Source organism: Toxotes jaculatrix, chromosome 17 (assembly GCF_017976425.1).
Source record: "Toxotes jaculatrix isolate fToxJac2 chromosome 17, fToxJac2.pri, whole genome shotgun sequence".
Classification (NCBI taxonomy): domain Eukaryota; kingdom Metazoa; phylum Chordata; class Actinopteri; family Toxotidae; genus Toxotes; species Toxotes jaculatrix.
In genome coordinates, this window is record NC_054410.1 from 14316568 (window position 1) to 14334118 (window position 17551).

General features: G+C 41.1%; 1 protein-coding gene across 1 annotated transcript in view; it reads left to right on the forward strand.

The window, feature by feature from the left end:
• Nucleotides 1-1451: 1451 nt before the first annotated feature.
• The window catches only part of LOC121197107 (KATNB1-like protein 1), a 30994-nt gene continuing 14894 nt past the window's right edge, over nucleotides 1452-17551 (forward strand). Inside the window, exon 1 of the mRNA XM_041060521.1 lies at nucleotides 1452-1894. Within this exon, the coding sequence (XP_040916455.1) occupies nucleotides 1816-1894 (79 nt within the window). The 5' untranslated portion in view covers nucleotides 1452-1815. The remainder of the gene's footprint in view (nucleotides 1895-17551) is intronic.

The window sequence follows — 17551 nt, forward strand, 5'->3', positions numbered from 1 at the left end:
CTTTCTTCCCTGGTAGTGTTTTAAGTTAACTAGATAGTGTCACATGTAAAGCAATCTAAGATTTCCTATTGTTCAGTAATGAGGTCAAGTGTTCAGATTTAATTTTTTCCAGCTGTTTTCACAAACTCGTCTTCCTACTTTTAAAACTCAACAATCCTGCAATGATAGCTATCACATTGGCGTGGAACGCCGTGAACCTTTGGTGATCCTCACACAGACGTTTTAGTAAGTGAGTGGACTTGAGGAGAAAAAGTTCCAGTAATCAATAAAATAATGACAAAAGGCTGCTGCACTCTCCCTTTCATCAAACGTTTACACTTCTTTTGGCAAATTCCATAGGAGTGACTTGTCGAATAAAAAGATGAAAAAAGTTTTTACTGAAACATGCTGTTGTGAAACAGGAACAAAATCTGATATTCAAGGTCCATATTTTCTCGGTCATTGAATGTATTTCGTATATATCCAGTGTTGGATTGAGTCCTCCAGACATGTAAGTGTCGGAAGACTGCAAATTACCCAGCGATGGGATCATTGAAAGTTGTCTGCTGGCAGTGTTTTAGAGTTTCTGTTCTGGTTTTTGGTGTCAGCCTGATGTGATATTGCAAATAAAAACAAAACACCTTTTTCTCATTTAGCGACCGTAATAAAAGTGCATTTTCTTTCTGACCAGGATGCTTAATTACTTTTCATATGAAAAGTGTTTGGTAAGCCTATTATCAAACACACTTTTCATGTTAACATACTGCAAATTTAACAGTATTAGTTGACATTCAGAGGGTGGAGGCCAGTCTGACGTAAACAAGCTGAATCTGAAATAAGTATGTATAAATATAGTGTAAATAGATATCTGAATAACTGGAACAGCCCATGCTTTGTTTTGAGGATTTTCTTCAGTTTCTTTCATTGCATAGCAACAGTATTTACTCAGGCCTCTCAACAGACTCCCAAAGGCTACTCTACACTGCTACGCTGGATCTGTATGACTGTTTTTGGCTGTGTACTTATATGGCTAACTTGTTGCAGATGTGTGATAAGAAATGTAATTGGGGTAAGAAAAAACAAAACATTTCTTCACACATTCTTTTTTCTGGTACTAAACAATAAAACCTGCAATAAACTGAGAAATTTAGTATCATCGTCTCTCATTTTTGGAATCAGCGTCAGTGTTGTTTTTATATCATTTATCATAAAATGACAAATCACACTGTCACTCTGGACATGTTGTTCCAAGTGGTGTGTATCAGTCAGGTGCAAAGCAATGACGAGCACACAAAAATAAGACATAATCCAAACAGGGTGTTTTATCGTTTTTGAGAAAACACCTCTGACTCATGGCGATTTCGGTAAAGCATCATCAGATAATCAAGACCTACAGGGCCTCTTCAGACATTATAGGCAGAGTGGAAAAGCTTCGAGACTTATTTCAAGAAGTCAAGCTGCTGATTCTTGATTGCAGACGTCATGCCTTTATAGAATAATTATTGGTGTCACTGTCAGAACCTACGGTTTGGGATATCCATTTACACTGTATGTTTCTCTCTTTGTCTGATTAGGTTACACAACATAAATAATTCACTTTGAACAATAATAAAGGCTTGTTTGTTCTTTGCAGGATTAACAAACAGCAGATTGTTCTGGTTTGTGTGCTGGTGGTACCACCAGCCATACCAGACATTCCAGCCACCTCCATTGACAAATCCTGCATGGCTCAATGTTTAAGCCCTTAGCATACACACTTAGTCACTGCCAAGTCTGTTATGTAATTGAAGTCTGCTGTTCCTAAGACTTTCACAGTTGCATGTCCCACTAAGCGGGATGCAATATGAGGACAGCAGATTCCATATAAGGCTACTGTGTCATCGCAAAACTTCCCACAATCTCCCAGGCAGGAATGGTATGTACTCGGAAAAAATGATTATTTCCACTTTTCAGCTGTCTTTTATCTGTGCTGGCATGTGTGCCAGTATGCTGTTTGTTCCTTTTGCATTTATTTTTTCAGATTACTTTCCTTAAGGAACAGTTACGTGTGTGCTTAGTTTGTCTGCGAGACTGTGAGAGCTGCGAGCCTGCAATTTGTTTATTTTAGGAGGTTCTTTCCGATGCAGTCACGGCTGATGTAATGAGCTTTGTGCCCACTAAATGCACTGATTGATTGTTGCTTACTCACTGTGGTAGCTGGAGATGTGCTACTGAGCCACAGCAACATTTCATTGTATTGTCTAATGATGATTAAGACGTTTCATAATGATCTCCCCACAGTTGTGGGAAGAGTTTAATCAAGAACGATGTGTCTGTCTCACTTTATTTATGGTTGGCAAACAGCGCCTATCATGACTATTATCATTTGGATTCATCTTCAAAAGTACCCACGCACATACTCCCACAGCTCCCAGATTCTTTGTAGTGAGGATTTGCCACTTTAGAGATGTGAAGTAAAACATCTGGAACATCAGAGTGGAACACGCGATCGAGATCTAAAGTCCGTAATCTGAAAATGTACAGGGGAAGATGCCCTTTTCCCGGATTCAAAAGGACGAGTATCATACTTGTTGTAAATTTTGTGTGTGTTTGTATGTGCGTTCAGTTTTACCAGAGTTAATGCCTTTGACTGGGTTCAGCTGCTGTCAACAGTCCTTCCCACCAGTGAATTTCATTCACACTAACCAGCTAGAAAGAGTTACTTCTGGGAATCCAGGGTTTAACTGGGTACATTGCTGCTACATTGCCAACTTTTAAAAAGTACTTTTGTTGCTGCAGTTGAGTATTTTTTTCATGAATCTATTATGAATCTATTTTTATGAGGTCTTGTACTCTGGTGTTTTTATCCAATCAGGAGGACAGAGACCTCTGATGTCTCATAGCAGGAAAAGCGCAGGTGTAATTAATAATCCTGACAGTGGCTGCATTCCATTTAGGTTAACCATTTCCATGTTCCTGCCATTGTGCATGCAGCATCACTGTAAGGGCTTACTGGGACACTTTGTGCAACAAATCCATCATTACTGTCCGATGTTACAACTGTACTTTTCCACTTATGACAAGTCAGACAGTCTGACCTGTCCTTCTACTCATTCTAACTATTCTGTAAACAATTTTCCTTCTTGAGGACTGAGGCCAGAAAACCTTCGAACAAAGAAAAGTCACAGTTTGACAGTATCACAAAAGGGAGCTGGGAACTGAGACACAGCCTTGTTAAACCTGCAGTAGTTTGTTTTTTTGGTTACTTTGAGGTGGCATAATAAGCTGTATAAGCACAATACTGAAATACACCTTAAAAAGTTGATATTGCTAACGTGATAGCAGAGTTGCATTTTCATACATCCAGCAAATACAGATCATTCATTGTGTTTCAGGCAACGTAAAAGTATTTGTTCTGGATTCATTCTACTTTTGATAGTGGTATTATATGAAAATACTGATCAGAGAGGCTTCAATCTTTATGACTGTATTTTTAGACTTAATTAGTTGAACAATGTAGGAAAAGTTGGAGAGTTTCAGAGATACAATAGGTAACTATAATATATACCTTTCAAAAGAGGCTACTTTGGCTACTTTTCTTTGAGCATAATTATAATGAATTTAAGCAGTTTTTTTTCTCTACTTCAATTTCACTTCTCCGTGTGAGAGTCTGTACCACTTCTTTTTCCAACCTTATATCTGAGGTCTGACTGCCTGTGGGACTGTGAACCATTGACCCATTTTCATTTGACAGAACATAAAATTATTGGTAATGCCAATATCCAGACACGACACAACCTTGTACACATAATTTATACAAGAAAACTGGGACAGGGAAAGCAAAGGAAACAAATAGCTGGGTTGCTGCTATTTGCCACAAGGATAAAGGGTGCACACAAAACTTTTTTTTCCCAAAGTTTCACCTTCCAGTTATCCCACGGTAATTACTGAAATAACCAAAAGATGAATACTTGAATGATGACTGTTTCCATCATATCTTGTTTATAAACCAAATGACTGCATTGCAGCATGATTCCAGTCCAGTGCCAGAGGAAAAGGACAGTACAAACTGATATGGCAGATTTAAAATTGTTTAGTGAAGTGTTATGTTGGCCTCTCCCTGCCGGAGCTGGCTGTGTCTGTTCTTTGTCTAGGCGAGAGTTGCTGCTCTTCCATTTCCCTCTCTCCCTGCTGAGGTAAAAATGAGTCACTGAGTCAGCAGCAGCAGCTGGTCTCCGTCATCCCCAATATCGCCCAGGATTCCACAGGAGACCAGCTGCCGAATCGTTACTCTCTGACATCACTTCCCCTTTGCCCTTTTATAGGCATATTCACTGCCGAAATAAAAACCTGTGATGATGAGATCTATGATTAGATTTTGTTCATGTAAGTCAATCTGTAATTTACATGTTTTGTTTAAACAAACCATGTGTTTTCGACCTTGGAAAGCATAATGCTGCAAATTCATTTTTACTGCCTTCTCTCAGGAGTTTCTCTATAGAAGCCACTGAAGGTGTACATCATAGAGATCAGTGCCATTTTCTCTCTGAGGCCACCTACATCAGCAGGAAACAGGCCCCGACATCAGGGCAGGGGTTTACAATAACACTCACTCTTAAGAGGCAAAAGCCTTAGTGACTCTTTGAGGACCTCCATGCATTATGTTTACAGTGACCTGGCTTTTCATGGGCTGCTATGTTATATTAAGGGTCCCACTTATATTTCTTCAGTGACATATAAAAGCCAATAAAAAATATGGGAGCCAACATATTTCCCCATCTACATGGTTAAAATAACATTATTTCAAAATTAAATACAGTCATCCAATAGATGCCAAGACAAGTGACTGGAAACTAAAAATGCCTTCTTGCCAGTAGCACTACAGGAAAAGTCAACAGATCACCAAAGCAAGGAGGATTAATTCTGTGCGGATTGTCAGTGTACAAAATTTCATGGTAATCCCTCCAGTAGTAAACAGGATATTTCAGTATGGACCAAAGTGGTGGACAAATTTCCTAGGGATTTCCATCCGAATAGTCATGCTGCTAGCATGACTATAAAACTAACCTTCAAAAGGCAGCTGTACTTTGTCTTGCGATGAAGGATGTGAACAATGTGTGATTGGTCACCATTGTTTTGATGTTTTCTCCTAAGAGTGGGAACTTTTGCTCAAGTGAATTCTTGTACTTTTTTTGTTTTTGTCTTACTGCATAGCACAAAAATGAATCATGAAAACAAAAGGGAGGTATCCCGTTTTTGTCAGAGCTGTTGATTACGGATGAGTGGACTCTATTATTGAATGTTTAAACCGAGGTGTTTAGTTTTCCCATTCCACTGGCTGAAAGGACAGTCAAGTCTCTGTCTCGCTTCATCTCATCTTCCTTCCCGAATTTCCTGTGAAGGGAGGTGTCGTGCCGTGTGCTGCTTATTTGGAGAGTCGCTATGGAATCTGCTGTCCCTTCTATTTTGACCATGCAGGCATGGAGGTGGAGATGAGAGCTGGATCTGTCACTGCCCACTGACAGCTCACCCTCAGGCAGCCTATTCTACTCGATGTTTATCCACAGGGCTTTGTGGAAAATATAGCCTGAGTTCTCGGAGACAGGCGGACCTTTCGCCATCCTTTCACCTGCTTTGTTTTCCAGGTGGAGTACTGCTAGACCTACCCGAAGCCCTTTCTCCACATCTTCTTGTGTAGTTTATCGCTCTACCTCATCTGTCCTCAGTTTCTTAAGAAAAAGCAAAGCCAATGGAAAGAACCAAATGTGTTTTCCCTTCTGGAGAAAGGGAGATAAAATCTGTACACTACATATTAATTGTTACCTGGAGCCTTTTGTTTAGCCTTACAAAAATTTAGCTTAATTTATTTTGGCAAGCTGAAGATGTCTTAGCATTAGAACAAAGGGCACTATTGTTTTTCAGCTCAATAGTGGGAAATTTTGCCTGAAGCAAAGACACTCATTGATCCAAAGCATTAACTTTGAGGATGACTGGGCACAATTTTACTCAACAGATCATTCCTGTCCTCAGGGGATGTAGTCTTATAACTAATAACTAAAGGCTTTGCAGAATTGACCCATAGCAAATAAATAAATTCATCAATGGACAACTATGCTGCAGCAATTTCTCCTTATCTAAAAGCATATGCGCACATTACAGTGCAAAACAGTACATTATAGCCATGCGTAGTTCCCTGGGGGGCGGAGCCAATGTGTCGCACCACATAGACAGCAATGTTAAAGTGCCTGCGAATACTGTTTTTCTATGATAATGCGAATACACCTTAAATTTTCACTTCTACACCAGAGAGCATTGAAGCACAAATCCAAATTGTTGAACTACTAATCAAACTCATAAAGTAATGTCAATTACACATTATAGCAAGAGAACACATCATTCCTTGATTATAAAGCTTACAGACTCATGCCAAAAACTCTTTTAGTGCCACAAACAGTTTTTTTTGGGTTGGATTGGAAACAAACCAAGCTCTGGAAAAACTCTTCTGAGAGTCAGTTAATATCAGGGATAACGATGTTCTTCACTTCCGCATGGATTTAATGAAGATGTATATTTCAGATGAAATGCCAAAACTCTACCATGCTGAGTGAATGCTGATTGCTCCCAATTGTAATTGCTCATCCATTAACACAAATTACCACCGAAGTGTAACACACAGTTAATTGTGTTAATTGTGTTGAAATCAAGATATTGTTGTTGGAAGTTGATTAGCGTTGCACAGAATAGCCTGATGTGGGCTATTACAAACGTTTAAGGGGAGTTTTCTGGTTCTTGTGGGATATACAGAGACTGGACACCCCTCCCTGTGTGTGAGCTGCTCTGTGGTGTTTGGCTTCCAGGCCTACATGACACCATGCCTCTGTACACTGGCCAGACGAACTTTCCCTCTCATTTAGCTTTGGTGACTGCTTTTATTATATTCTTACTTTCAACTGCGCAGCTCTGATGAGAAAATGAAGAAATTAGTTCAAGGCTCACGAGGAGAGGAAAAGGAAAGCTTTTTTTTACAACATACTTAGGAGAAAACGTGTCTCACTGGAAACTCTCAGCGCAAACTTTCGGTCTCTGCATTCTGAGGTCATTGTGTTTAAGCCTCGTCTCACCCTAGGTCTGTTCTGTCCAGGGGATCGCTTCACACCCCAAAATACTGCAGTGGCAAATCTAAAGAGATCAGTAAATACAGGAACCCACAAAGGCCGTGCTATGGAGCCTATCTTGCATAATCACCATCAGTCAGTGCTCAATCTGAATTGAAACGAGCACAAATAAGACCTCAGGGCAGCAGAACAAGCCTCAACATCTGCAACACTCCTCCTCTCTTCCCCATCTTCTCAGAAAAATATGGCTATCGGAAACCTCATGGCTGAAAACACCTTCGCTCCATCATCTGGTCCTCTTTAACACCCGGGATAGGACCCACCCACTTGGGCTCAGTCTTTGTGTGATACTTCAGCTGGACTTGGCAACTTGTGTTTTCTTTTTTCATCACTGTTGGACCAATTTGAAGGAATTTCACTAACTCTTTTTTTGACTGCCACCTCATGAAGGAGTCAATTCTTCATTTTCCAAAGGAAACAATCTGCACTTGTTGATTCTCGCTCGAGCTGACAGTGTTGTGCCTCTATCAGAGTGATTTAAGACCCATCTTGGTTCAATATTAACCAAGAGTTTATGGTGTCAATATGTAGAAAAGGGCAACCAGTCACTTCATTTGAAAAAATGTTAATCACGCCACTTCCACAGCCATCTGTTTGTCATTTTTGCATGTGTGTGCCTCAGAGTGTATGTCCACAAGCTGTTGCTATGTAGAAAAGCTGTATATGATCCCACTGCTGACCATTGGGGGAGTGCATCCAAGCTGGCAGCAGGTCAAATGGCAAGCTTAACTCCACAGAGGACAGTGGGAGTGAGAGGAGGACATGAGGAAGCAGGAAAGAGGGCTTTGAGTCACGCAGAGCAAAAGAGTGAATCATGCCTCTCTGCAGGGCCGTGTGACTGACCGACTGGTGTTTGGATCTGTCGCAGTCGTGGAAAAGCTGGAATATAAGCCATGATTGGAGAGACACTTCACATCTGTATACTTGACAGGAGTGTGTGCTAATGAGCCCACACACTTGTTAAGTCAAATGTCACGTGCACATTTGCATAGATATACTCAGACACATGCACACTTATTGCAACGTATTGTCTAATTGATGGTCTTTTTGAAATGCAAAAATCGTGCAAGAGCAAATTAAAATCCTTTTCCTGTTCAGGGAATCCTAATTACAGTGTTTAGTCAATGTCAAAATAAGTTAAAATGAACATGTGTGGCTTTGGTTAGGTAAGGGCTATTCACAATTTGTACTGATTTAGGTGTATAGACGTTTGTGAGCCTCATTTGGATCTGAAGAAAAGTGTATTTGTAGAGGGTAAGAAAGCAAAATCTAGCTCAGTCTATGATAGTTTACATACCACAGAGGAGACAGATTATGTGGACACACAGAGCAAAGACAGGAAGTACTAAACCAAACACAAGTGGAATATCTCACCTAAATGCTAAACCCACAGCTGACCCCATGCCACTTTCAGACTGGGACAGAAAAAAACTAAAATTAGACACTGAGAAAATATGAGAGGACTGTGTTAGATGAAAAAGATGAGCTGCTGACACTGTTTTATTTCTTCCATCACTTCTGATAGGCTTTGGAAAGTCAGCTCTTCGGGATATATTGCGTGCTTCGGTTTAGCTGTGTAATGCTGTCTGAAGCAGTTACTTTTTGCGTACTGCTCGTCTTCATGTCAGATCCATCATGTGCATCCCACATGATATATCTTTGTTGCTTAAAGGCAGCTGAAGAATCATCCTGTATCTTTCTCCACAATAACCAGATGCCCAGAAGTGAAGACAGACATCATATTATTAAACTTCTCATATGAAGGCATGTGGGGGTCATACTGGTGCAGACTACTGGGTTCTGGGACAAATGCTCATTGACCTTTGCGATAAAGTGAAACAGATTTCCAAAAGCATAGGGAAACAGTTTCATCACAATAACCTTTGTGACTTTCTTTTGAAGGCGATTACACTAACCACAGCAGGAAGGACAGCCAGCGTCTCGCTCCAGAAGTATTTAATCTTGTTCTCTTATAGGTCGGAATGTGGATGATAGCCATGGTTGTGCAGACTGGGAAGTCTTAAGTCACCAACAGAAATTTGTGTTAAGCAGATATCACGACTATGGGAGGAAAGGACTAGGACCCAAATGCACGACCCCTCAGACGTAGTCAAGAATAATCATTTTAATTCCAACAAAGTAGCAAACAAAGATCACCCATAAAGGGGAAAAAGGCACTAAAACAAAAGTTACAAAACGTGAACATAAAATCACTCCTAACGAGGAGAAAAGGCTAAACAAGAAACAAAGTGACAAATTAATACAAAACCTGACCTGGGGATTAATGAAAGTACACAACCTGACGTGAGATACAAGACGTGACGAGACAAGGGCATGAGACAAGGGCATGAGACAAAAACATGAGACGAAAACGAACTGACAACAGACAAGGGAAACGCAGACTATATATACACAACAGGTAAGGGGAAACAGGTGGACACAATTAGGGCGGGGTAAACAATTACAAAAGCGGGAAACAAGACAAAGACAGGAAGTAAAACAACACAAGATACACAAGGACAATGATTTCAAAATAAAACAGGAAACCCACAAGACAATATAGACACCAGACAAAAACATAACATAATTTACAGACTAAGACAGTAAGTAAAACGAGGCATGATACACAAGAACTAAACTTTCCAAAATAAAACTAAACTGAAACTGAAAATGTCCAAAAGTCCACCAAAGAGTTCCAAAAACAGTTAGTCATGACAGCAGAAAAAAGTCACAATCAAATTACTATGTGTAATGCACGAGTGACTGATCATAGTGATCAACACACAGAAATTATCTCCAACTCTGCAGTTCCCCTCAGCTTGGTAGAGCTTTTTAGCATTCTTCAGCTCCTTGTTTTGATTTTAGGGCCCCCACCTTTACTGTTTTGGTTTATTCCCAACACTTTCATCAGCATTGTGTCTCTAGACACATCAGGCCCCTGTTTTTAAGAAAACAAAAAACAACTCTAATATACACACTGTACACTACCTGCCCAGCACAAAATTGCTGACAAACTTAGTTATTGTTACTCAGTTATTGTTTCCAGTGTTTTGGCCACTTGCCTGAAAATCACAGTAACATAAAAAACAACTATCTACAGTGAGTGGAGAGTGCAGATGATCAGAATCAGAAGCACTTTCCTGATGAGGACATTCCTAGCTTTTTATATGTGGATCCCCTTCTTTGCTTTGGCCTGGTCCAAGTTAGAGAGATCAAAACACAGCAGCAAACCAAGTCACTACCAGATAAAGAGGCCCAAAGACCTGAGGACATGTCATGCACATGTGGTCTCCTCTTCAGGGTTAAACCCTGGGGAATGAAGGGGCTAAAGATAAGAGTTACCCAGAGGATTACGGGTCAGAGCCTATGAAATACAGTGCCTATTACTATTCCAAGTGTTCTTTGGGAGTTATGATTACCTCCCAAAATATCAGTTCAGCTATAAAAGTGGCACTTTTTGATAGCAAAGTTGTCACCTTTTAATTTTAGAAAACGGAAAGCTCTTTCAATTCTTCAGATCATTTGAACAAAATGTCTGTCAGACGTTTCTTCTTCGTAAAGACTCCACCTTTCATGCTACTGTTTTCGTTACACATGCATAGCCACCGCTGGCCAGCACGTGTTAAGCACGTGTAAATAGCTCATGGGTTTTGTTGAATCAATCAAATCAACAAAACCTACTCCAAAATATGCGCGATTATATTTAGGATGCAATCCAAACTCACCACTACCTTACAAAAACGCAAACCTACTTTTAAGTCTGAGCTGTTCTCTGTCCACATGCTAATGTTTAATTGAGATGACATTGGAGCAAACGGCAGAACACGTTTGAGGTGGCAGGAAAAACACAGCAGGCTGCCATGGGACTGAATTTCCTAAATTCATGTTGGTTTAGGTTTGGTGGGAGAACAAATATTGAAGTCAGATTTAAAAATGAATCTCGTGCACCTCTTTTCTCTGGAGCTTACATAAAGAGATGGTGACCACAACAGCCCTCTCTTTCTCTGTACAGCTGTAGGACTCTCTCTCCCTCTCAGCCACAGAACACCAGCCTCACTAGACATCTCGTATGACTGCTGTCAGCATGGTCATTAAGTCTTTCAGTCTGGGTCTGTTTAAACAAGCTCCTCTGGCGGCCAATGGCCACACAAAACCAATGCCCAGCCACGGGATGATTTGCTTCTCTCTGTCCAAATTCATGCCTTGGTCCATTTAATGGGTGGTCAAACATACTTATTGTAAGGTAGAACAAACACTCAAAGTCATGTTTTTGTTAGCGTCCTTGGCTGCTTGCAATGGTACAAAAACTGTCTCCACCTGTTTCTGTTATCATCAGTGTGTGGTTTCAGTTTGTTTTTGTGAAGTCACTAAGAAATTCAAACCCTAACAGCTCTGTCAGAGGATACTTAAGCACACTGGTGATATGAGCTAAATGCTAAGGTCAGCATACTAACATATTCACAGTGACAGTGCTAATATGCTGTTTAGCAGGTATAATATTACCATGTTCATCATCTTGCTAATTAGCGCAAAACACAAAGTACAGCTGAGGCTGATGGGAATGTCATAGTGTTAGTCTTATTGTTGGTATTTATAAAATTCATCCTAGGGGGACATGACCAGACCATTAGGCTTCATCCACTGGGAACCATGAATGTCCGTCTACAAATTCATGACAATCCATCCAAAGCTGTTGAGACATTTCAATTTCAACAAAATGGTTCAAATTTGCAATTTAGTATCATGCATGCCAAAGAAATAGAACACTGAAATATAGCCAGATCGATCTAGGTGTTCTAGATACAGAGACGTAAGGTATCCTCATGGGTCTAGACAAAGGACATACCTGTCTGTCTGAGTCCAATTGTAGCGTATCATCTGGCCAATAACATAAATGACAAAACCGTCTGCTATTGCTGGACAGATTCTCTGAATACTTTGTATTCCACGATATGAGACATCTGTGTTTTTGTAGCAAGCCAGTTCAGTTCATCCTCATCCAACAAGCTGGTGAGGAGAAGACTTTTTGTTTTCAAGGTACACTGGAGATCTACACAGCCCATTCATTTGGATCCCTGAGTTCTCCATAAACACTGAAAACCACCTTACCGTCAGTGAGACAGTCTAGTACGATCACACTCTTTCAAAAACAACACTGGATACCGTCTCCCCAAGATGATTACCTTTACAGCCTGAAATGTGGCTTTGAGGACAGAGACAGCTTTCAGTGCTGCCCTTCATCTGTTTCTATTTTACCCTTTGCTCGGTAACAAGCGCTCCCCCTTCCAAACACATTCACGTTCCTGACCCCTTTTCGGCCAACGTGTCAGACAAAACCAGGGGCCACACAGGGCACTCCTGAATGTTTGAGGCCATCTGATTATTCAAATGCAGCCCTCCACACCAGGGGAGGCCTCACCATGAACTTGAGGTGAGAAAACAGTCTTATATGCCAGACTTAGATCAGGTGGAGAAGAAAAAAAGTAGTTTTGACTGCTTTCCTTGACACTGTCGTCTTTTTGCTGAGTGCTGAAAGATCCATCACTGCTAGCTACCCTGCCAGTAGCATTGTGGATACCACTGGAGTTTTTATAGAAAGATCCTGCATCAAAGCTCCATGGGAAATGAGGTGCTGAAATATCGTCTTATGTCTAGAGTCAGGTTATGCCCTTGTCATAACACTCTTACAGAGCTAAATGATTTCCTTTGGGCACCGTTGGGATTGCTTACTATTGGGTGATGGTCGTGTCAAATAGTAGCAGCAGGCATGTGTTTAAAATGTTCGAAAGGGCTTGCGGTTTCCACCCCTCTGTTTGTTTCCCAATGTGAGGAGTGTGAAGTATGGCCTCTACACGTGCCGGGGAGGTTGAGAACACTCTAAGAGTCAAGGGCTCCCTTTGTGACATTTTAAGGGGATAAGAGTTGGGAGTTTTGAGTGCATAATCCATTATGTCCAGTAATCACCTCATTCCTATCTTAATGGTTTTAAAACCAGAGCTTTAAAGGAGTTCTTGTGTTACCAATCCTGTAAAACTCTGGACATGTAAACTACCCACTTACCTTTCCTATGCTAGTGCTCAGATCTCAGTTGCTGAAATAGAGATGGCTCTGCTCAGTACCCAAAACAATAAAGGTGCGCTGGTCACCTCGACACAGCTTGTGCTCTACAGCAATGCAGATCTGACAGTGTAGGATCAACAAGAACATTACAATGCTAGCAAAAGTTCCAACAGTGAAAGGCCTCACTGATAGTTAAATGAGACAGACAGACTGCCTATCATGGACAACATTTAGGACACAGGATAGGCATAATGGGCCTGGCATTGTTCTAAGCAGCATGCTGCATTCTGTGAAATCATTTGGCCAGCAGTGCCCGCCTGAGAGAGAAGACAGCTCCGCCATGCAATTTGTCTGAAACCAAGCAGGCATGACGGAGCCCAGAGAGCATGTGAAGTAGTTGAATGAGTTGAATCCTCGTGTCTTGACTTACAGGACAGAGGTAAATGTCTACAGCCCTGGCGTCTATGGACTTCCAAAACAGGTTAGGTGTGACGAATAAACAGGTTGATTCTGGTGCAGGTGAGGAAGCCAAGAAGTCCAACGCCATTTTGTCAACAGATAAGGCTTAAGAAAGTATGCTTTCCCCAACTATGCAGGCTGCTTGAACTGTGTGACATGCCACAGCTCTGTCTGCCAAAAGCAGCCAGTGTGGTAGCATACCCCTGTTGTCATACAGCTCTCAAGGCCCCTCAAGTGTTGAGGTTCAGAGTTAATGAGTTGAATCTCTGCTCCCTGGCACAAAGCTAGTACTTCCTGCAGACTGAGAGGAGTTTCAGATCGGTCTATCGTAGCTTTCAAGAACAACCTCGTCTGTGTGCAGAACAACGTGACCCGTGTATCCTGAACTTCTCCTGCTCAGTGGGGAAGATTGATTACTTGAAACTGAGAAGACAGGAGGAGGATAGGAGACAAAAAATTATGAGCCAAACCCCTTCACTCTTAAATTGCAGCTATATATGATGATCCATATACTAACTAGATTTTTTCTTGCTTGGCTAAACAAGGGTAGTTAACCTAATGTCTTCCTGATAAATTGCAGGATTGCTAAATCTGGATGGATGACTGCAGAAGCAATGCCAACTGATGCTTGGAAGCTCCATTTTTGAGTTGCCTGTTCATGTGCTTGTGGTCAGGACTGCATGGAAACTTTTCCATCTGTAAATGATCATACACAGTACAATATATTTAGGGGGTGAAGGCTGAGTCATACTAGACTGATCCTTTACATCAGTGGTTCCCAGTCCTTTGTCTGACATACCCCCACAGCTCAGTCAGATTATCTCAGGTGCTGCTTCATCAGCACCTCCTGTAATTTTCCAGATGTATTAATTGGAAGTGATTTTAAACTGGATGTTATTTAGAATCAGTACTGATAATATAAACATGGATATTGGTGATTTTTTTTTTAATTCATTGGAACCTGGGAATGTTTAGGTTGCTCAGGTTTGCAATCTTCTGCCGTTAGAGTGAAGCTGAAGAGTTTATTCAAACAGTTATTCAGCAATTTATCCACTACTGTCTGGTAACTAATTTTAACACCTTATGCTTTTCTTCTACTTAACTGTTTTAACCATCACTCATTACTTTAACCTAACTATTTTAACCACTGGTTTCATCTAACTGTTTGAATCATCTATCAGTTACTTTCAGCTAACTATTTAAAACATTTATCCATTATTTCAACCATTTATCCACTAATGTTAGCCAACTGTTTAGACTTGGTTAATCGCTGCTTTGTATTCCTTTATCTGAAGCTAAGGTCAACGGGGGACGCTGTAGAATTCAGTGTACTGACACTCCTCCATGGCAACTTTATCCTTGAACAGCATCTGCTCCTGTGTATTGGGTCTAACTGATGGTAACAACTTACAGTACATGTGTTCAAGGTAGTCAGTCAAAACTTAGCAAATTTTGAAAGCAGACGTGTCTCCTTGTTATACTGATGTGATTTACATCCTTTGTGCTGTGAGGAGACAAGCTTCATGCTGTTTGACTCTCTATGGTGGTTTATAGGTGAGGATTCTTAGACCTCACTTTGAATGTTATTTAAACCCAGGCGCCCTGCCTCCTGTATCTCCAAAAATAATATATACTGATCTATTTCAGTCTAGCTTTTTCTTATGGAGAAAATTTATATTGTATTTCCCTCACAGACTTTGTGCAAGTGTTAAAACAAAACCCTGTTTCAGCATGGGCCCCATCATGTTTACCTCAGATTTACAGAGGCAATATAGTGTGTTCTCAGTGCACACGCTGTGCTCCTGTTGATGCCACACTCTGAAGCCCTGTAAGTCACTGTGGTGTTGATATTGAGAGTGGAATTATGGTAAGAATGTGCAGTGATGTGCCTGTGCAGACTGTACTTGGCTGTTTGTCTTGGTGGTGGTCTGAGGCTGCTTAATGGTGTTACTTTGGTTCTGGAAGAACACTGAGCTTCTGGATTGACGAAATAACCCTGAGATCCAGCATCTGAGGGTCTTGAATTCATTACACATGTCCCCAGTCTCCACAGTTTAACCCTGTGATCAAGTGCCGCCCCTTGATCACCCATGGAGAGAAATACCACACAGAAGCGCTCTCCAGTCTCCTGAGGGAGTTTGTTGTGTGAGTGTGAGAGCTGCTAGAGACTCTTGAAAATAGATAAATAATGTTGGTAAGCCGCAGACTTTAACTGAAGTGAATTTAGAGAGGTCTTACGGCTGTTTGCTGAAGAGACATCTGCTTCCCAATCTTGCATGTGGTCTTTAGAGAGTTCATTACTTAGGGTTTACTCAGCCATAAGCTTGGGAAAGGATAAATAGCTGTTGATGTGTCACTAAAAATTAGCCTGCCGCTTTTAAGCTATCTGAAGTGGGAAGGCTATGTGGTCATGTTAAGGTCTTGCGATGTTGAGAAGTTTAACCAGGGAGCAGGTCCTGTTTTAGTTGGTCACCAACTGGATTAATTCCATCAATGAATTCCAACGTTAAATTAGCCCAATAAAGACAATTTCCAGTTAAGTGTGGCACATCAAACTACCAGGAGCATCAACATGCAAGAGGGGACCAAATGGTTCTTATCAGTCTGCATTATGCCTGAAAATGTAAAAATGCACTACATCAAAGTGAGCTTTGTCGAAACGATCAAACAAATCAGATTTCTGACACGCCAAAGCCTTTGGTTGAAAGAGATAAATTGGCTAATGCAGAGTAGAGGAGGAAGTGCTAGAAAATCTGTTGCCTTGTTAAAAGGCAAGAATCAATTTCTGTCAACAAAGGGCCTTAACCTCAATACCACAAACCTGCTGTGCCTCTATCGTAGGCGGTAATAAGCACATCATATTTCAGCAACAGGGATGTGATCTGAAGTGACATGTTATTTTCTCCTCGCTCGTTTTTTCCTGGATTGCGATCAATGTTTTTTTTTTTCTGGTTTTTAGGAAATCACATGTACTAAACGATGAAGAATGTGTACGCCACGTGACATGCTCATTATTTTAAGGCAAGAACTTTCCATCCATCCATTTTTGCATCATGCATTATACAAAACAATCAACTTTTATTGGACTATAAATGTGGTCGCTAATAATTGTAAACAAATACAACGATTCAGTCTAGGCTGCAGTCTGGCAGCACATGCTCTCCTCTGCAGCCCCCCGCTGGCCTGAGCAGTCTGCATTCAGCACCGCTTCTTTCTCGTGTCTCACACTCAGCGGGAGACAACAATATACCGAGTACAGCGTGAGCGGGTCAGAGGTTAGGAACTCAGTGGTGCAGAGCCTTCTCTACAAAGATACTTTTACAATCATGAGGGTCTGTGTGAGTGGCAGTTAGCAGTAGGTAGGCACACCAAGGGCATGTGAGTGCGAGGTGTGATCGCTGTACTCTGTCTCTTTCCTCTGCCCGACACCACTGCGCTGTGGGGCGTCGACATCAGAGAGAAGTGCAACAGACCCGCAGTTAGATTTACTGACATGCTACTGACTACTTCAGGACTCTGAGCTGCTTACGGCTAACATGCTGTGACACATGTTGACTATGTAAAATCTGCCATAATTTTGTGTCTTTTGGTTGTGTTGAGGCCTGCATCCACAAAAAAAATGGTACTTACACCACAGCTTTTACAGTGATTAACATGTCCCCTTGGATTGCATGTGCTTTGGATAAAAATGTCTGCCAAATAATGTGCTGTATGTTAACTCATGTGTGTAGTGTTAACGAATCATGGATTTTGTATATGTAGACTCCGTTGTGTCAACACAATTATGCAGAGAGATGATTACAGTCTGCCGCTAACAGACAGCTTGACAACTGAAAACACAGACGCGTGCAGATCCACGCTGGTTGTCTGCCAATATTCATCAGAGGCAGCATGCTGTT